The following is a 27,615-nucleotide window of genomic DNA, read 5'->3' as shown; positions in this document are numbered from 1 at the left end:
CCTATTTTTTGACTTCTCCAAAAATCTCTTAAATTTGTCAAACATGACTCAATTTCCATAAAACCACATTGTGACTCAGTGCCACATTCTGAATACTATATTTCCATTAATGAAGATCAATTCCTTTGCATTTGTCTAGCACATTCCTCAGGCAGTCCCATTGCTGTCCACTCAATCCACTTGGTGCCACCCCCTCACATAGTGGGTATGAACTATATCTGTGATCCTCTTGTATAAAAATAGCACATACCAGAAATTTGGTCTAGGTTGTCACCATGGGCAGGAATGCCTCGTTGGTCCAGGGTTGGAGGTGTGAACTTTTTCCTAGTGACATACTGCCTCCCAATTGTTTTCTTTGCATTCTTCATGATATTCTTGGACATGGTTCTGAACAGATTGAATCACAATTCATTTTAATTTTAAAAGAAACTCATTTTTTTTATCAATTTGCTCTGAAATAATCATAGTACAAAGACCCAGCATTGATTTTGAAAATGTATTACCCAAACACAAAGGGGTCAAATGCCTGAGCCTAACATCCCACACTGTGAATTGTGTTCTGTGGAACCCTTTAAAGGTATCAAGCATCGAGTACAATGTAAACAAAAATCAGCAAATTCAGCAACAAATTGAGGCTCTATTGTTATGGATTCAAAGCAGTGTGGGATTACTAGACTTTGTTATTCTGTGGATCCAGAAATGCAGTAAACCGTAAATGTATGAAGACCTGGCAGCACAATGTTTTCCAACAGACCTCTCCAACTCACCTCAGCGATGGGTTCTTCTCCTTTTGCTTCGGCTCTATTACTTGCTTAGCTGACTGGCCAGCAGTGAAGGCAAAGCTGCTGTGCACATACTGTGGATATCTCAGCTTGTGGATGTGCTTCCGAAATAGTTCAACCATCTCAGACCCCACCTCTTCATCGAAAGCTATTTTCATCAACTGTTGGAAGTGATAAAGAACAGTTTTGGAATTTCTTTTATTCTGATAAAAGAGACACCATCTAGTGCAGGGGTTCACAGACTCATTGGTTAATGCTAGGGTCCATGGCATTAAAAAAGGTTGGGGACCCCTGATCTAGTGCATTGGATACTCCCTGGTAAAGCTCTTTCTCTTACGTAGTGTGATCCCATTTGGTTTTAAGTACTGCAGATGAATGTCAAAGCAAGCATTTACAAAAGTAGTGTTGGATACTGGCAAAATACAAGTCATCTCTCTTGTTGATAAGGCTGGTGAATACAGTGCTGAAGGTGTTATATTTGAATGCATGCAGTATACAAGGTAGATGATCTTGCAGTGCAGTTGGGAATTGACAGGTACGACACTGTGGGCATCAAAGAGTTGTGGTTGAAAGAAGATCACAGCTGGGAGCTCAACATCCAAGGATATATATCGTATTGAAAAGACAGGGACGTGGGCAGAGCAAGTGGGGTGGCTCTATTGGTAAAAAATTAAACCAAATCCTTAAAAAGAAGTGGGGACCACAGTGGCATAGTTGTTGGCGTGACACTATTACAGCTCTGAGTGTTGGAGTTCAATCCCAGAATCCTCTGCAAGTAGTCTCTGTATGCCCTCCCCATGGAATTTATGGATTTTCTCCAGGTGCTCTGATTTCCCCCCACAGTTCAAACGCTTAACAGGTACGTTAATTGATCATTGTAAATTCTCCTGTGATTGAGTTTTGGTTAAATCGGGATTGTCGAGGGTTGTAGGGTTGGCGCAGCTCAAAGAGCTGGAGTGACCTATCCTGCACTGTACCTCTAAATAATTAAATAAAACAAAATGACATGGGATCAGAAGATTTAGAATTCTTGTGGGTAGAGTAAACAAACTGCAAAGACAAAAAGACTCTGATGGGAGTTGTGTGCTGGACTCTGAATGGTAGCTTGGATGCCATTACAATGGAAAACAACAATGGAAAACAGAAAAGCCATGAAAATGGGCAATGTTGCAAAGTTACAACAGTCAAGGGGGATTGCAAAAATCAGGATGTTATTGGATCCCAAGAGAAGGAATCAGAATCAGAATTAGGTTTATCATCACCAGCATGTGACCTGAAATTGTTAACTTAGCAGCAGCAGTTCAATGCAATACATAATCTAGCAGAAAAAAAAATAATAATAACTCAAAACATAAGCATTAATTGAAGGTAAAACAAAGGTGCCGGGAGGTAACTCATGGACGCTCTTTTTTTACTAAATGAGGCGTATACCTGTCACGTGGTAGCATCATGACGTACACAATTCACATATTTTTATATATAACCCCTGATGAATTATCTAAACAAATTAAGAATGCTTAATCAACATATTTACAATATTGCACAATTACTGAAATATTAAATACACAGTAATCCTCACTGCTTAGCTATAAGCTCCAAGTCAATATGGAACACATCTCAACTATACAACATATACTATATATGCACTATACCATATAAAACAACTACTTACAGACATCTGCAGCACAGTAGATTTAAAATTGTCCCATTAAGGCCTAAAGATTTAATTGCTATGGATGATCTCTTACTCTTGTGGGATAATATCTTTCCTGACAAAGGGTAGGGGTCATTGTTTGGCAGGAGAGGCTTGTGGCTGTGAATCTCTGGTTTTGGGGCCTCCTTTGTGGTGGTTGTAAGAGTTGTATCTGGGACTGCAGGAGGTGAATCTGACAGCTATGGATGCCTTTCGTTTGGATGTGTTGGGATCCTGAAGAGTGTGCATGGCAAGCTTCACTGATAACACGGACCATAATATGGAAGTACAGTGTCTGATGTACACCATTCCCTTTACCTATTGCTTTGTCCATTGCCATTTCTTCCTGATCTGTAGTAACAAGTTAAAGGGGTGGAGCACAGTAACCAGGTTTGGCAGGAATCTGTTATATTAATTGATAAATCCTAAAAATGACCACAACTGTGACATGTCCTTCAGTTTTAGGGCATCCACTACTGCTTGAATTTTCTCAGCATACTTGTGTAAATCATGTGCGTTGATAGTGTGACCACAGTAGTGATGCTAGGTTAAAAGAATTCACACTTGTTAGACCATAAGATAGAAGAGCAGAAGTAGGCCATTCAGCTCCACCATTCAATCAAGGGCTGATCCAATTCTTCCAGTCAGCCCCACTCCCTTGCCTTCTCCCTATACCCTTTGAATCCCTGGCTAATCATGAACCTATCTATCTCTGCCTTAAATGCCCCCAATGACTTGGCCTCCACAGCTGCCTGTGGCAACAAATTCCACAGATTTACCACCCTCTGACTAGAGTAATTTGTCTGCATCTCAGTTCTAAATGAACTTCCTTCAATCCTGAAGTCATGCCCTCTTGTCCTAGAATCCCCTACCATGGGAAATAACTTTGCCGTATCTAATCTGTTCAGGCCTTTTAACATTTGGAATGTTTCTATGAGATCCCCCTTCTGAGCTCCAGGGAATACAGCTCAAGAGCTGCCAGACATTCCTCATACAGTAACCCTTTCATTCCTGGAATCATTCTTATGAATCTTCTCTGAACCCTTTCCAATGTCAGTATATCCTTTCTAAAATAAGGAGCCTAAGACTGCACACAATACTCCTTATAGAGCCTCAACATCACACCCCTGCTCTTATACTCTAGAAATGAATGCCAACATTGCATTCATCTTCTTCACCACCGACTCAACCTGGAGGTTAACCTTAAGGGTATTCTGCACAAGGGCTCCCAAATCCCTTTGCATCTCTGCGTTTTGAATTCTCTCTCCATCTAAATAATAGTCTGCCTGTTTATTTCTTCCATCAAACTGCATGCCCATACACTTTCCAACATTGCCATTAAAGTTGCCACTTCTTTGCCCATTCCCCTTAACTATCCAAGTCTCCCTGAAGGCTTTCTGTTTCCTCAACATTACCCACTCCTCCACCTATCTTTGTATCACTGGCAAATAGCACAAATCCATTAATCTCATAGTCCAAATCACTGACATACATCGCAAAAAGCAGCAGTCTCAACACCGACCCCTGTGGAACTCCACTGGTAACCGGCAGCCAGCCAGAATAGGATTCCTTCATTCCCACTCTCTGTTTTCTGCCGATCAGCCAATGTTGCATCATGCGCTGAGCCCATAATCTTCCGGTCTTTTCAACAATGTCTTGAGATTCTGGAGATGTCTCTTGTCATCCTTACTGGTATCAATGATGTCATCCAAGTAACACTGAGTGCCTGCAGAGTCTAGCTGTAGAGTTTGACATTGCTTTTGCCAAAGTGCAGGTGCAGACACCATTCCAAAAATAAACCTATTATAGCAATAAAGCACTTTGTGAATGTTTAAGGTGAGAAACAGTTTGGACTTTTCCATCTCCATTTGAAGGTAGGCCTCAGCTTTGCTGAACTGTTTATTTCCAGAAAGGTTTGCAAAGGCTTGTCTATCCTCGGCAGACAATACTGATCTATTTTCTGTACTGGGTTAATGGTGACCTTAAAATCATCACAGATCCTGAAAGACCTACTTTTCTTGGCTACTGGGACAAGGGCTGCACTCAACCTTAAAAAGAATTCCTTCAGCCTCCATCTGATCTAGTTCATTGGACCTTTTATCATGGATGGTAAAAGTAATCGGATGGGCTTTATAAAACTTGGGTATGACATTCTTATTTAGCACAATGTTATCCTTGATTTGTTTGAGATTTCCAATACTATCCCCTGAACATTTCTGTGGCATCATCTTCTTAATTCACTTTCAGTTGACTCTTTTGCAGGGGATGTGGCATGCAAATAGTGGGTGGATCTCCAGTTAAGTTGTAGTTGTCTCAGCCACTCACATGCCCACAATGCTGGCCCTCCTGTTTTTACCACATACAAGCCCAATGTGGTTTGTTGATTGTTGCAATTCACTGTTACAAATGTCAATCCCACAGGAGTTATCTTTTTCTCCAGTACAAGCTCTTAGTTGGACATCTGTAGATTTTAGTTCACCATCTTTGAAGTGCTGTTCCAATTCATTTTGTGGAATGCCTGCAACAGCTGAGCTAGTGTCCAATTCCATTTTAATTACTTTGCCAGTCACTTCTGGCACCAGCCATATCGTTAGTTTTCATATTGTAGACCTCAAGGCTACCCAGTCCTGCATTACTTGCATTTTTATTTCTTTTTTCAACAACAGTATGCAGATCAGTGCTCTTTTTGAAACTATAACTTAAATTTTTATCTTCTTCTCTTCCTTCTGCAGTCTGTTTTTATTTGTCTGCCTAACATGCACTTTGTATGTGTCCTACTTTGTTCCATTTTCTGCAAGTTTTGCCTTCAAATCTGCATTGGTCTGTTGTATGTGGAACCCCTGCCATAACAGTAATACTATTTGTTTGGTCAGACAAGTTTCTGTTTAGATGTTGCAATTTTGTTCACACTCATTTTTATTCCTGACTGAAGCACAATTGCATCTCTGTCTGCTGTTTCCATTGATACAACTTCAACTGCTCTTTTAAATGTAAATTGTGTTTGTTAGAAGCTGTTTTTGAATGCATTCTTGTAAAATTCCACAAAATGAATAATCTCCCAGTGCATCATTAACTCCGTCACTACACTGACAATGCTCAATCTCTTCAATTCAGTCATGTTTGCTGAAATCGACTTCCCTTCCTTTTGATTCCTCTTATGAAATCAAAAGTGTTCTGCAATCAACAATGATTTTCTTTCCAAATGCTCCTACACTACTTTCAAGATAGCAGCAGAGCTCATTGCTGCTGGTTTGGCAGGAGCAGTTAAAATTTGAAGTGAACTATATGCCTTTAAATCCAATGCACTCAGCAAAACTGGCACTGATTTCCCACTGGCTATTCTATTTGCTTTAAAATATTGCTCGAGGTCTTTATACATATTCCATTTATCTGTTGTGTAATCAAACACGTCTATCTTTCTGATATAGCCAGCCATTTCTGCTCTTTTTACCTTCCAGTACTCATTGTTTATGAACCTATGAGTTCTTCCATGTTCTGACTCTTTATTTACTCAATCGGCTTTCCTTTTGTGAAGAAAACCTGCTGCACTGAAGTTAAAAAAAAAAATTGTGTTGCACTTTCTTAAAAAAACTTAAAAAAAACCTCAAATGTCTCACTTCACTCCAACAGGTAGGTAGTCTTCTTGGGTTCATTTTAAAAATACCTCATTGCCACTGTTACGTTTAGTCACTCGAAAACAACATAAAACATAACTGAAAGGAAAACAAGGGGAAAACAAGCCTGGAGATAACTCGTGTACGTTCGTTTTTTTACTTTAAGCATGGTGTATATATATCATGCGATAGCATCATGAGATGCAATTCACACATTTTCTTACACATAACCCATAATGAATTATTTAAACACTTAATATATTTACAATATTACTAAGATATTAAATACACAACACTCAGGGTCTGAACAAGGTCATTGAAGAGACTGCAGATGCATTAATAATGATTTTCAAGAATCTCTAGATTCTGGAATGGTTCTGGATGAATGGAAAGGAAGGGAAGCAAAAAATTATAGGCCAGTTAGCAAGTGTTGTCAAGATGTCATTAAGGATGAGGATGAGGAACTTGGTGGCATACAAGTCAGCATGGTTTCCTGAAGGGAAAATCTTGCCTGACAAATGTCTAGGAATTCTTTGAGGAAGTAACAGGCAGGATAGCACAGGGAGAGACCGTGGATGTTACTTCCCTGGATTTGCAGAAATCCTCTGACAAGGTGCCACAGGACAAAGCAGTTGAACAAGACAGGAACCCATGGTAGATACTAGCATTGACTGAAGATTGGCTGATTGGCAGAAGGCAAAGAGTGGGAATACAGCAGGAATTTTCTAGTTGGTTGCCTGAGACTAATGGTGTTCCACTGCTGCTGTTGAGCCTGCTATTTTTTTACATAACATTTTAATGATCTGGATGATGGAACTGATAGGCTTGTGGCCAAGTTTGCAGATAATACAAAGATAAGAGGAGGGGTAGATAATGTTGAGAAAGCAGGGAGTCTGCAGAAGACATGGATACATAAGGAAAATGGGCAAAGAAGTAGCAGATGGAATATAGTGCAAGGAAATATCTGGTCATATACTCTGGTAAAGGAAGAAAAGGCATAAATTATTTTCTAAATTGGAGTGAATTCAGAAATCAGAGTTGCAAAGGGATTCAGGAGTCCTCATGCAGGTCCCCTTAAACATTAACTTGCAAGTTGAGTTGGTAATAAGGAAGGCAAATGCAATATTAGAATATTAGCATGCAATTCTAGATGACTAGAATATAAAAACAAGGATGTAATGCTGAGGCTTTATAAAAGCACTGTCCAGACCACATATGAAGTACTATGAGCAATTTTGGGCTCTGTATCAAAAGAAGGACATGCTGTACCAAGGGAAAATTTATAAAAGTGAACCCAGAAAGAAAAGGTTAATGTATGAGTAGAACTTTGTGGCTCTGGGCCTGTTCTCTCTGGAGTTTAGAAGAATGGGGGGGGGGGGGGGGGAATCTCATTGGTCTATTGAGTATTGGAAGGTCTGGACAGAGTGGAAATAGAGAGAACATGTTCAACAGTGGGAGGGTCTAGGACCAAAGGCACAGCCTCAGGATAGAAGGACATCGCTTTTGAATGGAGGCGAGTGATTTTTTTAGCCAGAGGGTGTTCAAAGTGTGGAATTCATTGCTACAGCTGGATGTAGAGGCCAAGACATTGGGTACATTTAAAGCAAAGGTTCTTAATTAGTAAAAATGTCAAAGGTTACAGGGAGAAGGCAAAAGAATGGGGTGGGGAGGATATTCAGAGAAAAAATAAAACAGCCATTATCAAATAGTGAGCAGAATGAACCAATAATACTCGTCTTATAAATAATGAGCAATGAATCACCTTCTCCTAAATATTTATCCGCTATTTAAGATGGGTGGGAGGCAGCAGAAAGGAAACTATAGACCTGTTAGCCTGACATCAGTGGTTGGGAAGTTGTTGGAATCAATTGTTAGGGATGAGATTACGGAGTACCTGGAGGCACATGACAAGATAGGCCAAAACCAGCATGGTTTCCTGAAAGGAAAATCCTGCCTGACAAACCAACTGCAATTTTTTAAGGAAATTACAAGCAGGGTAGACAAAGGAGATGTAGTAGATGTGGTGTACTTGGATTTTCAGAAGGCCTTTGACAAGGTGCTGCACATGAGGTTGCTTAGCAAGACAAAAACCCATGGAATTATAGGGAAGTTACTAGCATGGGTGGAGCATTGGCTGATTGGCAGAAAACAGAGGGGAAATAAAGGGATCCTATTCTGGTTGGCTGCCGGTTACCAGTGGAGTTCCACAGGGTCGGTGCTGGGACCTCTGCTTTTTACGTTGTATTTCAATGATTTGGACCACAGTATTAATGGATTTGTGGCTAAATTTGCCAATGATACAAAGATAGGTGGACGAGTGGGTAGTGTTGAGGAAACAGAGAGCCTGTAGAGAGACTTAGATAGTTTAGGGGAATGGGCAAAGTGGCAAATGAAATACAATGTTGGAAAGTGTATGGTCATGTACATTGGTGGAAGAAATAAACAGGCAGGCTATTATTAAGATGAGGAGAGAACTTAAAATGCAGAGATGCAAAGGGACTTGGGAGTCCTTGTGCAAGATATCCAGGTTGAGTTGGTTGTGACGAAGGCAAATGCAATGTTGGCATTCATTTCTAGAGATAAAGAATATAAGAGCAGGGATATGATGTTGAGGCTCTATAAGGCACTCATGAAACCATACTTGGAGTATTGGGTGCAGTTTTAGGCTCCTTATTTTAGAAAGGATATACTGACATTGGAGAGGGTTCAGAGAAGATTCATAAGAATGATTCCAGGAAAGGAAGGATTACCATATGAGGAACATCTGGCAGCTCTTGGGTTGTATTCCCTGGAGTCCAGGAGAATGAGGGGGTATCTCATAGAAACATTCCAAATGTTAAAAGGCCTGAACAGATTAGATATGGCAAAGTTATTTCCCATGGTAGGGATTCTAGGACAAGAAGGCGCGACTTCAGGATTGAAGGATGTCCATTTAGAAGTGAGATGCAGAGAAATTACTTTAGTCAGAGGGTGGTAAATCTGTGGAATTTGCTGCCACAAGCAGCTGTGGAGGCCAACTCATTTGGTGTATTTAAGGCAGAGATAGATAGGTTCTTGATTAACCAGGGCATCAAAGGGTATGGGGTGAAGGCAAGGGGAGTGGGGATGACTGGAAGAATTGGATCAGCCCATGATTGAATGGTGGAGCAGACCTGATGGGCCGAATGGCCTACTTCTGCTCCTGTATCTTATGGTCGAAATAGTGCCAGACTCATGAAAAAGCATCATCATGGATGAACATCTCTGAACTCTACTGTATATCTAACAACCTGGCATTCTATAAACACTGCACTGGAATGTCAACAGAGTTCTGTTCCAAGATTATGGAGGAAGGCTGGAGCACAGTACTTTTGGATACAAGAAATGAATATAATAACAATTCTGCCATCACTAACAGCTCTACAAGGGTAACATGTCAGGAAATGTGTGATCAATGCATGTTGCCTAATATTCTTTGAAATTCATACCTGAAAGGTGGAGGATCGTAATTGGAGTCTATCCTGTACATCCTGGTCTGTGCGTGAATGTGGGCTAATCTTCTTGTCTTTCGTGAATGATGCAACAGGGAATGAACGAATCACAGTCTGTTCCCCTGCTACAAGGCCAGACAAAAAAATTATTAATTCTCCAGAAATTATTAATACAGAAACATTCAACCAGAAAAACAGAATCCTTTATAGTCTGTATTTCACTAATGAAATTGCAGCCTAAGACACTATAAATTCATTGATCCACATGTTAATTCTCAGAGTTTCTTGATTATTTCCTACTCTGCCATCCACCAGTATCAGGTGTGTCTCTAACTTCTTACCCAGCGTTTCTGTGGGTACCCCTTTGAAGATGATGCGGTAGGTGGTAAGGAAAATGGCTCCCTCAGCTGGAAGAATATTGGGTCCTCCCACAGAACCTCCCATTGATTCTTCCCGTCCATCAGGTTCCAAGAATACTCGTAGTCCTTCCATTACCAACTCCTCTCCAATCAGCAGACTGGGGCGCAGAAGTTTAGGCTGAAGAGCATAACAATTGAGAGAGAAAAGGAATCGTTAATGGTGAAAATATTACCAAACCATGGCATAAAAAGGAGCAATCTCTACATACATATTACCACCTAGTTGTTCAACTGTCAAATGTATCGAGCATTAAATTTTAACTGACTTAACTACAATTCCTGTAAGTTGATTTTGACTTTAAGTTTGCTAACTGAGAACAAATACTCAATTACTAAAAAGGAAACACAACTTGTGACAGACTAAGAGACAACTAGAAAAGACAAGCAGATAGTTGGGAGTACTTTGTCTTCCCCTTGATGGGCCAACTGGACAAGCACTGGTGTTCAATCACTGGTTCAGTAAGGGGTGGGTGGGTCTCAGAAAAGGCTGATACACAGAAGAAGCCTTTCACCAATATACTTATACCCCTTAAAGTTAAAATCTCAAATAGTTAATCCTCCCTTTAAGAATATTGTTCATTACACTGCAATTTTTTTGTGGGAATACAGCTAAGAATCAATTTCTCCAAGCCTTTTAATCTCAGGCCTGGCTGAGCAGCAGAATGCTATTGGCTCCTTTCTCATCCTTACAAACTGTTATCAATATTTGCCCGAGTTAATGAAAACATACCATTTGTAGGCCACTTTCAAACCAACATACATACTGCTATAAATCTCTGCTCAAACAGATTGTTGTCAGTTGTGTTTCAGATTAGTACATAAAGTAGGAATCAACAACTAATGTACTAATTCACAACTTCTTTATTCTATTGCAGCAGGAGCACAAATCCAGCTTAGTGAAGAGTAGTGTTTTCCAACCACTTACAATTCACAATGTTGATCTATGTTTCTGATTCTATAGATTTGCTAAGTATGCCCACAGTAAGAGAATCTCAGGGGATACACATGTGTATACACATGTACATGTGGGGATACACATGTACTCTGATAATAATAAGTTTTACTCTGAACTTTGATTATTGTCTTTAATTCAATTTAGCTTCCAGCAAAAAGAAGTTATTTGTAGAAATATCATCAATTTCTCCTTAACGCTGCTCTTTAACATTAAAGATCAGAAGTTCCTGATTCCAAGTTCTGTCAAAATTAGAACCTGGAATGGCTGGTACAGTAGTATGGAGGACAGATAGATTACCATGAACTGACAATATACTCACTTTCTGAATGGGAGGCAAGCGCTTGCTTTCTCGATGAACAGCATCTAGTGTCTCGATGTGCATTTGCACAATGTCTGTAAAATATAATATAAATAGTTACCTTGTACATCAGACCAGGGAATGAAGTGAGTGGACAGAAAATAATTTCAATGGTTGAGGGGGAGATCTAGGAGGGGACATGGATATCCAATTTAGAATAACCAGCTTGAAAATAATAAAATGAAGAGTTGAAGCTGCAAAATTTATATCCACAATGTATAACAAGACTAGAGACTACAGTGATACCACAGCATGGTCTTTGTTGTGTGTGGTTTTTCATGGATTCTATTATGTTTCTTTTTTCTGAGTTTGCAAGAAGATGAATTTCAAAGTTGTATATGGTATATATACTTTGATAATAAACATGTACTTTGAATATAGAAGAACAGTCTGGACAGATTTTTCCATTAAAATCTTTCTACTCTGAGCCATCAAACTCAACCAGCACACGTTAGGTACAGAGTTAAGATCTCTCTAAACTGCGGCTTCAAACACTTCCAAGCAACCACAGCATGATTATTGGGAAATTAAAACCTTCTAGTTTGCTTAACAAGGGAAGTCTAATTGTTAGGCAGAACAGCTTATTCCTGATGAATATAGAAATTTTGAGCACCTGTCCACCATCCATGATCCTGAACCCAACTCACAGCAAACATTCCAGACAAGAAATAACAGCTCACCTGGTAAATTCGCATGAAGTGCTTTGAGGTGGTCACTACTGACACCACTCTCTGTGCACACTTTATCCACAAATCTGTTGATGAACCGAACAACTGAATTTGCCACATCAGAAGTCTCTGCGTCCTCAAATCCACTTTCAGTATCATAGCTCTCAGCCACACTGCCTGCAATACTGCAGATCAAGGAACAATTAGTGTAGAACACAGTAACACTGCATCAATTCAGCCACATATACTGAGAGAAAGCAGGATTGTCTGGTAGAAAACAATTTAGATTTGGAGCACTACTGTTTATGAGATTTCCCCTTAAACTGTGAAGTGCTTCACATTTCAATTCCACCACGAATGAAAAAGAATTTCATTGTCTGAATAACAGGGTTTCATTGACTCAGTTTAATTAATAGCACAGGTTGCTGTTTCACTGTCAATGAGTACCCACCTACAGACATGTAACAACAAAACACAAGTGAGCTGGTCCTTACCTGTTTGTTACAAAGCTGTTGCTGACACTCTCCATGTCTCCAATTGCTGTAGAACGAAGAAGGCGATTCTTGCTGGTGTCAAGTGGCAGGAGCAGGTAAGTGAGACGATTGCCATAGTGAATAGCCTGACTATATACTGTGCTCTCTTCTTTATCGATTAGTTCTTGCTGTTTCTCTTTACAGTATGTTGGCCACATACGTAACTGTTCTGCTGCTACCTGCAGTGCTGACCTCTGCTCTCCCTCACCATTGACAGAACCCTGCAAAACAACAGAATGGCTGAATGCTCAGAATATCTTTCATTACCTCAATATCTCATAATTATAACAATTTTTTTCTCTAACATTAACATCATTCGTTTTGCGAGTTTCTTTGTCTGTGCAAGTAATCTCTAATAGAAATTTGATATCTGTTACGTTTGCATACAGCAACAACAACTTAGTAGGCTTACACCTTTTTTATTGATTCATGTTAATAACGGTACACACTGGGCTACCTGTAATGTGGGAGCTAAAAACCAGGTTCCCCGAGATGAAAAACACGCACCTGTGAAAGCTCTCACCCTAATGAAAGTGCCTCCCACACATAGGAGGCCCAATCAGTTCAATACTCGATCAACTGGCCACATGCACTCTTGCCACTTTCTCATAATTGATCTGATATGGTTCAGTTTCATCGTCAGGGAGTGAATCTTGGGTTAGATTAAGGTTTCACACAGTCTCTTTACATGACCATCAGCTCTGACTGAATGTTTCAATATCCTACAGCTGACAATTTTACTATCAGTGACAGAACAACTCTACAGATTAGGGTTTCACTACCACTTTGTGAATGACTGCTCTCCATCAGATTGCTGAACTTAAATTACATAAGCAATGATTGGTTGGAGAACGGTTGATTAGGGTTGAACTCTTATGAAAATGGTCAGAGTGCAGAAGGACACAATGTCATGTTTGTCAAAATCTTGGGTAGGGTGCATTTTGGATGAACAGTAGTCAAAATAAGCACTGATCAGTGACTTGATATCCATCATGGATTCCCTAATCAGCTATGACCAGTGGGAGCAGCAGTCAGTGTTCACGGAGCTACTTACTGTTTCTGAGAGATGATCACTATCCATTTCCAAATACAATGCTCGGATATGATTCTGTACATCACTGTAAAACATGGCTTCCCAGAACTGAAGATTAGTCCATACCAGATGATCCTGCACACAGCTGTATGCGAACTGTGTAACACCAGACCCCAGTTTCTGCAAACATTGAAGTACATGATTAAAATACTGTAAAATACAGAATCACTGTTTGGATCTATGGAATAATTTTTAATGCCACAGTCATAACCAACATCTTGTGCTTAAAAATTGCCTTTATTGGAGCTAAATCAAATTCTATACAGTGTATTCAGGCTAATAGAGACACATCAAGACCAGTACTTTTTAGTCCAATTAAGATGTTACACCAATTGCACGATCTCGGATCACAAGACCCTGCAGCGGATAGTGAGGTCAGCTGAGAAGATTATCGGGCTCTCCCTTCCTGCCATCACGGACATTTACACTACATGCTGCATCCACAAAGGAAACAGCATTATGAAGGACCCCATGCACCCCTAATACAATCTCTTCTCCCTCCTGCCGTCTGGGAAAAGGCTCCGAAGCATTCGGGCTCTCACGACCAGACTATGTAACAGTTTCTTCCCCCAAGCTATCAGACTCCTCAATACCCGAAGCCTGGACTGACACCTTGCCCTACTGTCCTGTTTATTATTTATTGTAATGCCTGCACTGTTTTTGTGCACTTTATGCAGTCCAGTGTAGGTCTGTAGTCTAGTGTAGTTTTCTCTGTTTTTTTTTTATTACGTAGTTCAGTCTAGTTTTTGTACTGTGTCATGTAACATCATGGTCCTGAAAAACGTTGTCTCATTTTTACTATGCATTGTATCAGCAGTTACGGTCAAAATGACAATAAAAGTTGACTTGACTTGAATCAGCCAAAGTTTCATGGAAATAGTCAAAAGACAAGCTACTTTTTTAATATATATTTTTAATTAAATTTTTAAGAGAATTGCATACAATGAATAGAATAATAGAGTAATGAAAATTAATATTAGTCCTCCCCCTCCCCTTAACCTTTCCCCCTTAACATCCCTGCCTAAAAAAAAAGAAGAAAGAGAAAAAGAAAGAAGGATTGCCTGGATATCAGATCCCCACATGCTCCATGGAGTTCAAAATAACTTTAGTACATATCTTTTTTTCCCCCAAATAATTAATAATTTTATCTTCAAACGACCTATATATTTAATCCTATCTTTTGTAGATAGGGGTGCCAAATATTCAAAAATATATCATATTCATTTCTTAAATTATAAGTAATTTTTTCAAGTGGAATGCAGCTATATATTTCATTATTCCAACGGTCCATAGTTAAGTATGAATCTGATTTCCAAGTAAATGCAATAGCTTTTCTGGCTACTGTCAATGCAATTTTTATAAATTGTTTCTGATATTTATTCAATTTAGGTTTCGTTATTACCCCTTCAATATCGCCTAATAAAAATAATATTGGGCAACGTGGAAGTTGTATTCCAATAATTTGTTCCAGTAAAAGTCTTAGATTTATCCAAAAAGGTTGAATTTTAAAACAAGACCAAGTAGAGTGTAAAAAAGTACTGATTTCTTGATTACATCGGAAACATTGGTCAGATAAATTTGGGTTTAATCTATTTATTTTTTGTGGTGTAATATATAATTGATGTAAAAAATTTATTGTACTAGTCTAAGTCGGGCATTTATTGTACTTGTCATACTATCAAGACATTGTCTTGACCAATTTTTTTCATCAATTTTAATATTCAAATCAGTTTCCCATTTTTGTCTTGACATGAATTCCTGGTTTAATTGTCTGTTTTTGAATCAAATTATACATACAAGATGTAAATTTTTAAATTTTTCCTTTTTGAATTAAAGTTTCTATTTCATTAGGTTTTGGCATTTACATTGTTTGACCCAGTTTATCTCTTAAATAGGCCTTCAATTGAAAATAACAGAAAAGAGTGTTATTTGATATTTTATATTTATTCTTTAATTGATCAAACGACATCAATATACCTCCTTCAAAACAGTCACCTATATATCTGATCCCTTTTTGAAACCAGTTATATAAAAGTTGATTATCCATTGTAAAAGGAATAAGTCTATTTTGAATTAGGGTTCTCTTTGCTAATAAAGATTTCTTTATCTCATCATCCACATTTACCTTATTCCATAAATCAATCAAAAGTTTTAATATAAAAGGTTCTTTCTTTTCCCGTATCCATTTGGATTCCCATTTATATATAAAAATCTTCTGGTATATTTTCTCCTTTCTTATCTAACTCTATTTTAATCCATGCCAGTTTTTCTTCATCAAAAAAGGATGCAATAAATCTAAGTTGATTTGCTTTACAGTAATTCTTAAAATTTGGGAGTTGTAACCCTCCTAGGTCAAATTTACATGTCAATTTTTCCAACGATATTCTTGACATCTTACCTTTCCAAAGAAACTTCCTCACACATTTATTCAACTTTTGAAAAAACTTCTGGGGCAGTTGTATTGGTAATGTTTGGAATAAATATTGTAATCTAGGAAATATATTCATTTTTACAGCATTAACTCTGCCTACTAATGTTATTGGTAACATCATCCATTTATCAAGATCTTGTATTTTTTTCAATAACGGCAAATAATTTAATTTATATAAATTCTTTATATAATTATCGACTCTTATACTTGTCAGCCATCTAAATTGAGTTACTAATCGACATTGACTATAATCTCCTTTAGTAAGGGGTAAAATTTCACTTCTATCCCAGTTTACTTTATACCCTGATATTTTCCCATATTCTTCCAATCCAAAAGATAATTTATGCAATGAATGCAATGGATTTGTTAAATAAATCAGAACATCATCAGCAAATAAATTAATCTTATATTCCTCCTGGTTAACTCTGAAGCCCACAATATCTGGATCTGTTCTAATTAACTCAGCTAATGGTTCTATCGCCAATACAAATAGGGCAAGTGATAATGGACAGCCTTGTCTAGTTGACCTTGTTAACTGGAATGATGTTGAAATTTGACCATGTCACTACTTTAGCTTTGGGACTAGTATTTAAGGTTTTAATCCATTTTATAAAAGATTTTCCTAACCCATATTTTTCCAATACCTTAAATAAAAAGTCCCATTCCAATCTATCAAATGCTTTTTCTGCATCCAAAGCAACTGCCACACTCATTTCCTCCTTCTTTTGTACCAGATGAATTATGCTAAGTAACCGAGTGACATTATCTGCCGATTGTCTATTTTTAATGAAGCCTGTTTGATCCATATGTATTAATTTTGGTAAATATTTAGGTAATCTACTAGATAAAATTTTTGCTATTATTTTATAATCCATATTCAACAAAGAAATAGGCCTATATGATGTTGGTTTTAAAGGATTATCTTTTTTTGGCAATATATTAGGATCGCTGTCCAAAAAGATTGTGGAAGTTTATGTGTTCTTTCCGCTTGATATATTAACTCCATAAAGGGAGGGATTAATAATAAATTTTTTTATAAAATTCAGGCGGAAAACCCTCTTTTCCTGGAGACTTGTTACTCGGGAGTGATCCTAAAGCTTCTTCAACCTCTTTTAATGTAAAGGGCATATCTAATCCTTTCTGTTCTTCCAAATTCAATTTTGGAAGAGTTACTCGTGATAAAAATTTTTCCATCTCAGCAACCTCATTTTGTGATTCTGATTGATATAATTCGGAGTAAATTTTTTAAAAGTTTCATTAAGTTTTAAAGGTTTATAAGTAATTTTATTTGCACTTGTTCTAATAGCATTTATTGTTTTGGAAGCCTGCTCTGTTTTCAACTGCCAAGCAAGAATCTTGTGTGATCTTTCACCTAATTCGTAATATCTCTGTTTAGTTCTCATAATTACTTTTTCTGTTCGATATGTCTGGAGTGTATTATATTGTATATTATATTGTAACTTATATTGACAAGTTGTCTTCATTTTTCTTCTGTCATATATCTTTGGGATTCTTTTTCTAATTTTGTAATCTCTTTTTCTAATTGATCTATTTCTATCATATATTCCTTCTTAATTTTAGAAGTATAACTTATTTTCTGACTCCTCAGATATGCTTTCATCGCTTCCCATAATATAAATTTATCATCAACTGAATATGAGTTTGAATCCAAAAAAAAGATGTTTTTTCATAAAATCACAAAAATCTTGATGCTTTAGTAAAATTGAATTAACTCTCCATCTGTAAATCAATTCCTCCTTATCCATCATTATCATTGTCATTATCAAAGGGGAATGATCTGACAGTATTCTCACTTTATATTTCACACTTTTCACTCTATCCTGAATATTCGTTGATAATAGGAAGAAATAAATCCTTGAAAAAGTTTTATGTCTATTTGAATAAAATGAATAATCTCTTTCTCTTGGATTAATTCTTCTCCATATATCAATCAAATTTAAGTCTTTCATCAATGATAAAGTTAGCTTTATTACTTTGGATTTTGTAACAGCCTTAGTTGACCTATCTAAAACTGGGTCTAAACAAAAGTTAATATCGCCACCTATTAATATTTTATCATGTGCATCGGCCAAATTCTAAAAGACTTCTTATATGAATTTTGCATCATTTTCATTTGGAGCATAAATGTTCATGAGAGTCCATAATTCTGAAAAGATTTGACAATGTATGGTCACATATCTCCCCACAGAATCAATTAGTACGTTTTATATTTTAATTGGTAAGGTTTTATTAACCAAAATTGCAACTCCCCTTGACTTTAAATTAAATGAAGCTGCACTAACACTTCCAACCCAATCTCTCTTTAATTTCTGATGTTCTGACTCTGTTAAATGTGTTTCCTGCAAAAAAAAGCTATATCTCCTTTCATTTTCTTAATATATGTTAAAACTCTTTTTCTTTTCACAGGTCCATTAAGCCCATTAACATTAAAACTTTAAAAATTGAGTAAATTAGTCATTCATAATACCTTGGGGAATCTCTGTAAAATTCTCCATGTTGCTATATGTTTCCCCCTCCAATCATCCAGGCAAAAAAAAAGAAAAATAGATAATAAAGAAAAAAAAACAAAATATCCCCCCCCCCCACTAATGTTGTGAATGAATAAAAACACAACATTATCCCCCTCTGTTTTACGGGTCATGGCAATCGCCATGATTACACATGTGAATCCCACAGCAATCGATCAGAAGCTCCTCCAGCTCCCCGTAATAAAAAAATATATAAGTGAAGAAAAAAATTAATATCTCTACTCCCAATTAATATTCCTCAATTTTTTTAAATCTTGTTCTCCTTCTATCATATACTTAAAGTATATTTGTATATTCTTCTACTCATAAATGTCCATCAAATCCAATCCCTATCTCAATCTTCATCTTTAATCCATTTCATTTCCATAATTCTTTACCGCATCTCGCGAATATTAGGAAGTTCTTGTACAAACTCCTCTGCTTTCTGACGATCAGTAAAAAATCTTCTTTCTTCATCATCCAAAAAAATGATCAGTGTTGCTGGGTAGCTCAATATGAATTTATAACCCTTTTCCCATAAGATTTTTATCACTGAATTAAATTCCTTCCGTCTCCTCAAAAGGTCGTAACTTATATCAGGATAAAAAAGAACTCTTCTCCCTTCTATCATCAATGGCCCATATCTCTTTCTGGCACCTTGAGCAGCTGCCTTCAAGATCTTTACCTTGATATCTTAAACATTTTATCAAGATTGATCGTGGATTTTGATCTTGTTGGGGCTTTGGTCTTAAAGCTCTATGAGCCCTTTCGATTTCAATTAACTGACTTCCCTCTTCCATTTCCAAGATTTCCAGAATCCATTTTTGCAAGAATTTTATTGAATCTTCTCCCTCTATACCTTCTTTAAGACCAACAATCTTAATATTGTTTCGTTTGCTCAAATTTTCGAGCACATCTACTTTTTCCAACAACTGTTTTCTTTCTAATGTCCAGGCAAGGATATTATCTTCCATCTTGTCCATTCTTTCAGTGTTGTCTCCCATTTTTTCTTCCAACTTTTTAAACTTTCTTGTCCATTTTCTTTTGTTTTTCCACCACCTTATCAAGCGTAATCTTCACATTTCTAATATCTGTTTTTATTACTTTTAATTTATGTATTATTTGTATCAGGGCTTTTCTTACATCTCCAGAAAGTTTTCCACCTTTAATTTCCTCCTGTTCTTCTTCTTCTTCATCATCTGTGTTTTCCAGAGAGTCTGATTCTACTTCCGATTCACCTTCATTTTCACTTCCAGTCGCAGTTGGAATTTGTAGTTTTGTTTGCACCTGTTTGTGCATACTCACTTCTTCACGCATGCACAGCTCCCGCTGTTTCTTCTTAGAGACCATTGATATTGTCGCAGCCTCCTGCCCTGCACCATCGGAGGCGACATGTACTTCGCCAGGAAGAGATCCAATTTGAGTAAGAGGCTCCGCCAAAACGGCCGGGCCTCTTTCCCCGCCAACTCACGGTGTCTTCAAAGTAGTAATTCTCTTCTGTTTCTGTTTAGGAGGCATATCTAAAGATAGTCCTGAATTGTTTATAAGTAGTTTCTAGAAAGTATTTATTAACTCTTCTTCACTTAAACTTTGTTTTATTGGTTTTTACGGGAGAGCTGGATTTCCATGTCTCGATCCTGCGTCATCACGTGATGTCCCCCAACAAGCTACTATTTAACTAGGTAACAATCTGTATAGTTAAATGAAATGCTATACAAATTGGAACTCTGCTAATACCTTTACAGTACTGCAATGCTGTGTATTAGTTCCTAGTAGTTATCAATGGAGGAATTCATATGCAATGTTCTTTCGATTGGCTGTGAATGAACAAAATCAGGGCAGACACCTAGTGCAGATAATGGACTGCATTCATGCTTTAGACATCTGCATCCTCCAAATCTACTTTCAAATCTCTTAGTATCTCTCCTTTCAGTTAGTCCTGATGAAGGGTCTCGGCCCGAAACGTCGACAGTGCTTCTCCTTATAGATGCTGCCTGGCCTGCTGTGTTCCACCAGCATTTTGTGCGTGTTGTTTGAATTTCCAGCATCTGCAGATTTCCTCATGTTTGCATCCTCCAAATCTTCATTTTCATTGGAAGATTTATGATGACTATTAATACTTCCATCATTCCTATCTTGAAGTAGTGAAATTGTGTCATTTTCACTCCCTACCATTTCTGGTATCGTCAAGTCTGAATATTTGAAACTGTGGTGAGTAAAACAGCTCAGAATTGTCCTATTGCTTATTTCTTGCAACCTTTTCTTTCTTTTTCAATCTTTTTATTGAATTTCATATATAAAAAAACATAACATAATAATGAATAGGTTATAAGTGCAATAGACTTGAAATTAAATTAATAATAAGATAACAATATCCTATTAAATATCAACAAAAAAAGTACATTAATCAATCAAGCCTATAATAATTATATATGAAAAAAAAGTAAGAATAATTATCAAAAGAAAAAAAAAGTCTAACAGCCAAGTGCATGTGACAGACTCTAGTTAGAAACTGTTTAGCAACAGTCTCTTGACCCGATTAAGAGGCATAGTGTCCCAAATAAACAAAGGGAATCCCTGCTATTTTCTTAACTTACTTTTTGTTCCTTGAGTTGTCTCAAACGAATGACTGCCCTGATTAACTCATGGCCCAAATAACCAGAATCCACTAACTGCCAGAAACAATAACTCCAAATTCTTATGGTCAGTTCTGTGCTGGCTTCCAGATTTTGGTAGCTGGGCATTTATTTATTTAGCGATATAGCACAGAACAGGCTCTTCTGGCCCTCTGAGCTGCATGGCTCAGCAGTCCCCACCCCCCCCCCCCCCGACAATCCCTATTTAACTCTAGCCTAATCAAGGGGCAATTTTCAATGGCCAATTAACCTACCCAGTCTTTAGATGCGGGAGAAAACCAGAGGACCCATCAACACATGCACTCCACAGGGAGAACAGCCAAATTCCTTATAGAGGATGCCAGGACTGAAATCTGAAATCCGATGCCCGAGTTGTAATAGCGCCACTCTAATTGCTCTGCTAACATGCCTCCAAACCTGCAAGCAGATCTTTTCCAACCCCTGTCCCGTGTAAGCATTCAGGCCATTCCTCCTCTTCTCAGCCACCTGCCCTTCTCACTCAGATCTCTCTTTCTTTGTCCATCTTCTCACATGTGATACTCATGCATGCATTTGGCACTTTCAAGTTGGCTCGATACTACTGGCCTGTGAATGCCCACTATTCATTGTGCAGTGTTGGATATGCACGTCACATAAACTTACTCTGCAGAAAGCTGTAACCAATGGGAGGAGAGCTGCTGCAACTATATGTTCATCCAATGGTGTGCAATCCTGTAATAAAAAAGGATCAATTCAGATCATTATTCCTGTGCAGCCCTAATCCTGTTGCAAACTCTCCTTTCCTAAGCCTGGGACTGCATAAAGGTTTATACTGAAAAAAATACTGCCTCTAACAAATCAGAAATTTGCCATTTGAAAAGGAAAACTGAGGAGTAGGGTAAACGCTAAGAGTGGAACCAACTGGAGAAAGGGGAAATGGCGTAGAAGGCATTGAAGCCAGTCTAGATCAGCCATCATCACTTTTACTTACTTACAGATACAGCACAGTAACAGTCCCTTCTGGCTCAAAGAGCCCAATTATACCCTTGCAACCAATTAATTTACTAACCTGTATGTTTTTTGGAATGTGAGGGAAAACCAGAGCATCCAGAGGAAACCAAAGTGGTCATGGGGAGAATGTAGAGACTCCTTACAGACTGTGGTGGGAATTGAACCCAGGTAATAGTGTTAAACTAACGGCTATGCTACCATGCTGCCCATATTGAATGGTGGGGCAGACTTGAGGGGCCTAATCTTAACTGTCCTTGAGAAGGTGGTGGTGGTGAGCTTGCTTCTTGAATCACTGTAGTCACTGCAGTGTGAATATGCCAACAATGCTATTAGGGATGGTGTTTGAGGATTCTGAATACACTCAGGTCTTGAGTGTACACAGCTTTTTGTACAGAATTCCCAAGATTCTCAATGCGTGATGAAATTTCTTTTTGACCATTTATTCCTAGACTGTGGTCCCTGGGTCTAAGCACCCCAGCAGGAAAACCACCATAGCTATTTAGAAAGCTCTACAAAAATGTTATAAGATGAACTAAATGTCTCCTCCGATCCAATCAGACTGATTCTGTCACAGAGGAAAAGCCTGCTTACACTGCAGAGACTTATTTCATTTAGAAAACAAATAACTAAACAAAGTACCAAATTCACCAGCAATGTAAGTAAGAGGCCCAAGGACAGAGATTAAAAAAAAATTCAACAGCCTATTGCCATTTGAGAAGAAAATCAAAGTACCTGCAATGCACAGTTCATCATCCGGACAATATAGTCAAACTGCTGATGATCAAGGACTGCTCTATTTTGCAGAACATGTAAATTCAACTCTTCAGTGAGGCACTGTCGAGCAGCACGTCCCTTAAGGGCTCTTAACACGGCAGGTAATAACTGTACAGAGACAAAAAATACATTATTTGATAAAATAAATAATGGTTACATTTAAAGCTGATAACTGCTCTTACTATCGTGTGGGAGGTCCTACACCACCAGATTCAGGAAGAGTTACTGCCCTACAACCATTAAGCTCCTAATCTGGAGTTTACTTCAACTTCACTCACCACTATTCAGAACTAATTCTACAACCAACTTTCAAAAAAGACATTGTAGTACCTCATGCTCTGAGTAACCAGTTCCTTGAGGTTGTTATAACAGGGGGTGGTAATGGGGAAAAGCTCCCACTACTTATTAAATGCTCCCAATGGTGTGCACCTCAAATAGCCTCTGATAACCAAGTCCAGGTCCTAGCCTTCACACGTGGCTTAGCTACTAAGCCCACCAAACCAGTGTCTACTGACAGAAGAAGGGGGAAGATGGGTAACTGGCACCTGAAAACTAGTTGCTTTGTGCAAATGGGGCTCATCAGCCATAGTTGGCAGCTCATCTAGGAGAAGGAAAATTCTGATCTCAACCTCTGCCATCTTGCAGCTATACCCACTCATGGGGAAGGCTTCGGGAGTAAACCACAAGGGAAAAATTTGGTACTGGAGTCCCTGAGGTATTCCTACATTGAGTTCAACACTGACTGGCAACTCATGTGACACTGCTGGTACCAAACTGCATCGGTGTCTGCCATTCCTTTGGGTTCACCAGATGCATGGAGAAGGGGAGCTTGCCATATGGGCAACAGCTTGCTGTCATTATTACACTGTCTAGGCTTGCATATCTAGACAGCTAGGACACAATATCCGTGTTTGACCCTGATCAACTGAGGCCTCACTCGCTCATCCTCAGTAACCACAGAGCACATCTACATGAAACACTGTTGCAGGAAAGCAGCATCCATCATCAGGGACCCCCACCAGCCAGGACAGGCTCTCTTCTTGCTGCTGTCATCAGAAAGGCACAAGAACCTCAGGAATCCCACCACCAGGTTCAGGAACAGTTACGATCCCTCAACCATCAGGTTCCTGAACCAAAAGGGATAAATTCACTCAGTGCATCACTGAAATATTCCCATAATCAATGGACTCACTTTCAAGGACTCTTCATCTTATGTTCTTGACATTTACTGCTTTTTTAAAAAAGTTATTATTATTGTTTCTTCCATTCATTTACACAGTTTGTTGTCTCCTGCACTCTGGTTGAGTTTCCTAGTTGGTGGTCTGTCACTGATTCTGTTAAAGTTAGTATTCTATAGATTTGTTGACAATGCCCACAAGAAAATGAATCTCAAGGCTGCACATGGTAACATATATGTACTCTGGTAGTTAACTTACTTTTGTAACTTAAAGCCCAAGGTATCTCCCAGATACTGCTGAATGATCTTTCCTAACTTCCTAGTACCCTGATATAGATAGGATTAGGTAGAGAAGTTTCCTCTTAGCTACTCCATTAACTTCGTCTGACACAAGTCACATAAAACATCTTGTAATGGACCATTGTACCAGTTTTCCACAGGTCTTATCAGTTGCTCCAGTCTCTTTGCATGAGCATCAAGTTCCAAAACAACTAAATATTAATGGCCATCACATGACAATTAAGTATTCAAAAAGGCAAGATACAATTAGATAACAGAAAATCAAACTACCTTTTTGGCCTCCAACATTTTATTTTCAAATATGTAGGTAATGCAGTTCCTGACAACCTCTAACCTTCGGGCACTGTTGGCAAGGACAATACCATTTCGATCAACGACAGCAGCTTTAAATAAAAGAAAAACTCTTTCAGAACCTTTCTATGTAGTGAATGTCTTCAAACATCCTCTTTTGCTTTCACTTTGCCCTCACCCACATCATTGAAGATACAGATTGGTCAGACAACACAAATTTAAGGTGATCAACAAAAGATAGTGAGAAGACAACTTTTTCATTAAATGGGATATGATCTCCAACTTACTGCTTGAAAGACTGTGAAAGCAGTCATGTTGTGGCATTCAAAGAAAGTACCCAAAGGAAATGATTAAAGGATAGAACTGGATTGCACACACAAAAGCTGGGCCAGTACAAATCTTTATCATGCTGTAAACATTTGATGGATCAAAAATTGACATGTTCCCTTGTAGCCAAATCATTATAAACACACGGGCCCCAGTGCCAGTAGAAGGCTCACCACTGATCCAAGACCTCCAACACACTCACCACTTGGAGGACCCATGGGCACTATGCATTTCATCTCAGCTTTGACAGCAGGTGGAGCATTCTTTAGTTTGGCTGTGGCCTGGTCAATGATCCACTGCACCATGCTTTCATCCAGTTGAGGAAAGGTGGTTCGCTGCAACCGTAGGTGGGAGCCCTCAGTTGGTTTCTGTATTTTGTGCATTGCGACTGCTGGGTAAGGGTTCTCCTAATGGAAGGGTAGAGGTGACATAGTGAACTTGAAGACTTCTAGCCTCAGTCTTCCAAATTAAAGACTGAACTACAACCTGTGAAAATGGCACATTTTGCAGCTCCTCATCCACTTAAAGCCCAGAAGAGTAAACTGTCTTTTTAAAGTCTCAATGGATAAATATTACAAAAGTGAAATCTTAAACCAGATTTTTTGCCAAACAATTAATGAGTAATTTAAAATTGATGTTGATATTGCTGTCCTCATTAAATCTAAATAAGAACACAACCAGACACAAACTTCCAAATTCCCAGCAGCAAATTATCTAAGTTGTTTTCCACCAGAGCATGGCAAGTTATCATATCAATTAACAAATGTTTTCCAACCATGGACGTACATTCCGATGAAGCTTTTCTGATATTTCCTTCACGTGCTTTAGAACTTTCTGTGGGTTTCCCTCTTCTGATCGTATTCTCTCTATTTCATTAGCTACCAACTGTAAACAATCACAGAAACACGTGTCACTCCTTAAAGGTCAGAATCAAACTGTTAAATGCAAACAGTCCTGAATAATAAGACCTGCAAAGGGAACAAGGTGTAACCGGCAACATAAAGCAGATAGCCTGCCCAGTTTGCCTCCTTACACTCAGATGCGTAGAAGTTAAGGCAGGATCAGTCGTTTATTTTCTGGTTGGGTAGGGGCTGGGGATGGATTTGGTCAGACTGAGGTGTCCTCCCATATTTTATACCAGTCCAAGCTAAGAGCAGATTGATAAATGGGTTCAACCTCCATTACCCTCTAAAAGATAGTTATAATTATCAGAAAGTAGATCATTAACATCAAAACTTCCAGTAACCTGCTGTGCAGCTGGCAATTAATAACCCAAACTTTGCATTAACCAGTCTGTGCAGTTACTTTCCAAACACAAAATTTACAAACCCAGCATTACAATTCACAATCACTCTTAAACTGATAAATTAATTTGCCTTACCTCATCAAACAAATCACATGCTCGATATGGTGAGCCTCTTTCTGATATGAATCCCGCAAAAGCCATCCCATCAAGAACTTTGGTGAGAAACTCTTCGTCCAGCAATACTCTTTGGGCCAAGAAGGCCACCTGTGTCAGTGTAGAGTAATAGTTATAGGCCCAAAAAATATTCCAGCAACAATTGATAAATGTTACCTTGAAGATATTCAAACTACTTTTCAATAAATTGCAGATCATTCTAAAAGTTATCATGAACTATCAAGTAATCCCTCCAAACTGCTGAAGCATTTAACCGTATCAGTCCACCTGTTTACAACTTGTACTGCATAATTATTCTCAACTGTGTCATGATTTTGTAAACTCACTGACATTTCCTTAGCTCCCTTCATAGTCAGTTCATTGCTTCTCTCTAGCTTCCTGAAACATGGAGTCACCATCACCAATGAGGCTACCAGCATCATGGGGTCACTGCCACCTCCTTATACAGTGGGCTGTGCGCAGCACCTATACCTTCTGTACTGTCTTGGCAATTTCACACCTATACTCATCGGGCCACTGCTACTCCTATGTACAGACCTTGCACTGTGGGGTCACTGTAATGCCTACATTGCATGTATACACTGTCACCTGTACACAATGTGATCATTTACTATGTGAACATGATTGCTTGCATACCATGTGATCGTTACTAATTCTTCATGCCATGTACTGGTAAAATATGCAAGATATACACTCAGTGGCCTCTTTATTAGGCAAACTTGTATGTTAATGCAAATACCTAATCAACAAATCAATGCAGAAAAGCATACAGACATGAACAAGAGGTTCAGTTGTTGTTCAGTCCAAACATCAGAATGGCAAAGAAATGTGTTCTAAGTAATTTAACTATGGAATGATTGTTCATATCATATGGGGTGGTTTGAGTACCTCAGAAACTGTTGATTTCCTGTTACTTACATGCACAATGGTCTCTACAGTTTACAGAGAATGGTGTGAAAAACAAAAAGAAAACATCCAGTGAGCGGCAGTTCTGTGGGTGAAAACGCCTTGAGAGGTCAGAGGAAAATGACCAGATTAGTTCAAGCAGACAGGAAGGCAACAGTAGCTCTTATAACCATGTGTTACTACAGTGGTGTACAGAAGAGCATCTCTGAATGCTTACCATGTCAAACCTTGAAGTTAATTGGTTACAGCA

General features: G+C 38.4%; 1 protein-coding gene across 5 annotated transcripts in view; it reads right to left on the bottom strand.

Annotated features, from left to right (window-relative positions):
• The window catches only part of sbf1 (SET binding factor 1), a 189,171-nt gene that overhangs the window by 50,716 nt on the left and 110,840 nt on the right, over positions 1 to 27,615 (bottom strand). For all 5 annotated transcript variants that reach the window (XM_059987144.1, XM_059987145.1, XM_059987147.1 and 2 more), the window contains 14 exons: positions 26,421 to 26,549; positions 25,826 to 25,924; positions 25,242 to 25,446; positions 24,692 to 24,804; positions 22,903 to 23,052; positions 21,823 to 21,891; positions 13,547 to 13,705; positions 12,454 to 12,713; positions 11,972 to 12,144; positions 11,253 to 11,326; positions 9,901 to 10,096; positions 9,557 to 9,684; positions 768 to 943; positions 251 to 387 (listed from right to left, as the gene is read on the bottom strand). In XM_059987144.1, coding sequence (XP_059843127.1) covers positions 251 to 387; positions 768 to 943; positions 9,557 to 9,684; positions 9,901 to 10,096; positions 11,253 to 11,326; positions 11,972 to 12,144; positions 12,454 to 12,713; positions 13,547 to 13,705; positions 21,823 to 21,891; positions 22,903 to 23,052; positions 24,692 to 24,804; positions 25,242 to 25,446; positions 25,826 to 25,924; positions 26,421 to 26,549 — 2,068 coding nt within the window. The remainder of the gene's footprint in view (positions 1 to 250; positions 388 to 767; positions 944 to 9,556; positions 9,685 to 9,900; positions 10,097 to 11,252; positions 11,327 to 11,971; positions 12,145 to 12,453; positions 12,714 to 13,546; positions 13,706 to 21,822; positions 21,892 to 22,902; positions 23,053 to 24,691; positions 24,805 to 25,241; positions 25,447 to 25,825; positions 25,925 to 26,420; positions 26,550 to 27,615) is intronic.

Source organism: Hypanus sabinus, chromosome 13 (genome assembly GCF_030144855.1).
Source record: "Hypanus sabinus isolate sHypSab1 chromosome 13, sHypSab1.hap1, whole genome shotgun sequence".
In the NCBI taxonomy this organism is placed as follows: domain Eukaryota; kingdom Metazoa; phylum Chordata; class Chondrichthyes; order Myliobatiformes; family Dasyatidae; genus Hypanus; species Hypanus sabinus.
Note: the sequence above shows the minus strand (reverse complement) of the source record. Positions and strands in the feature narration are given on the sequence as shown.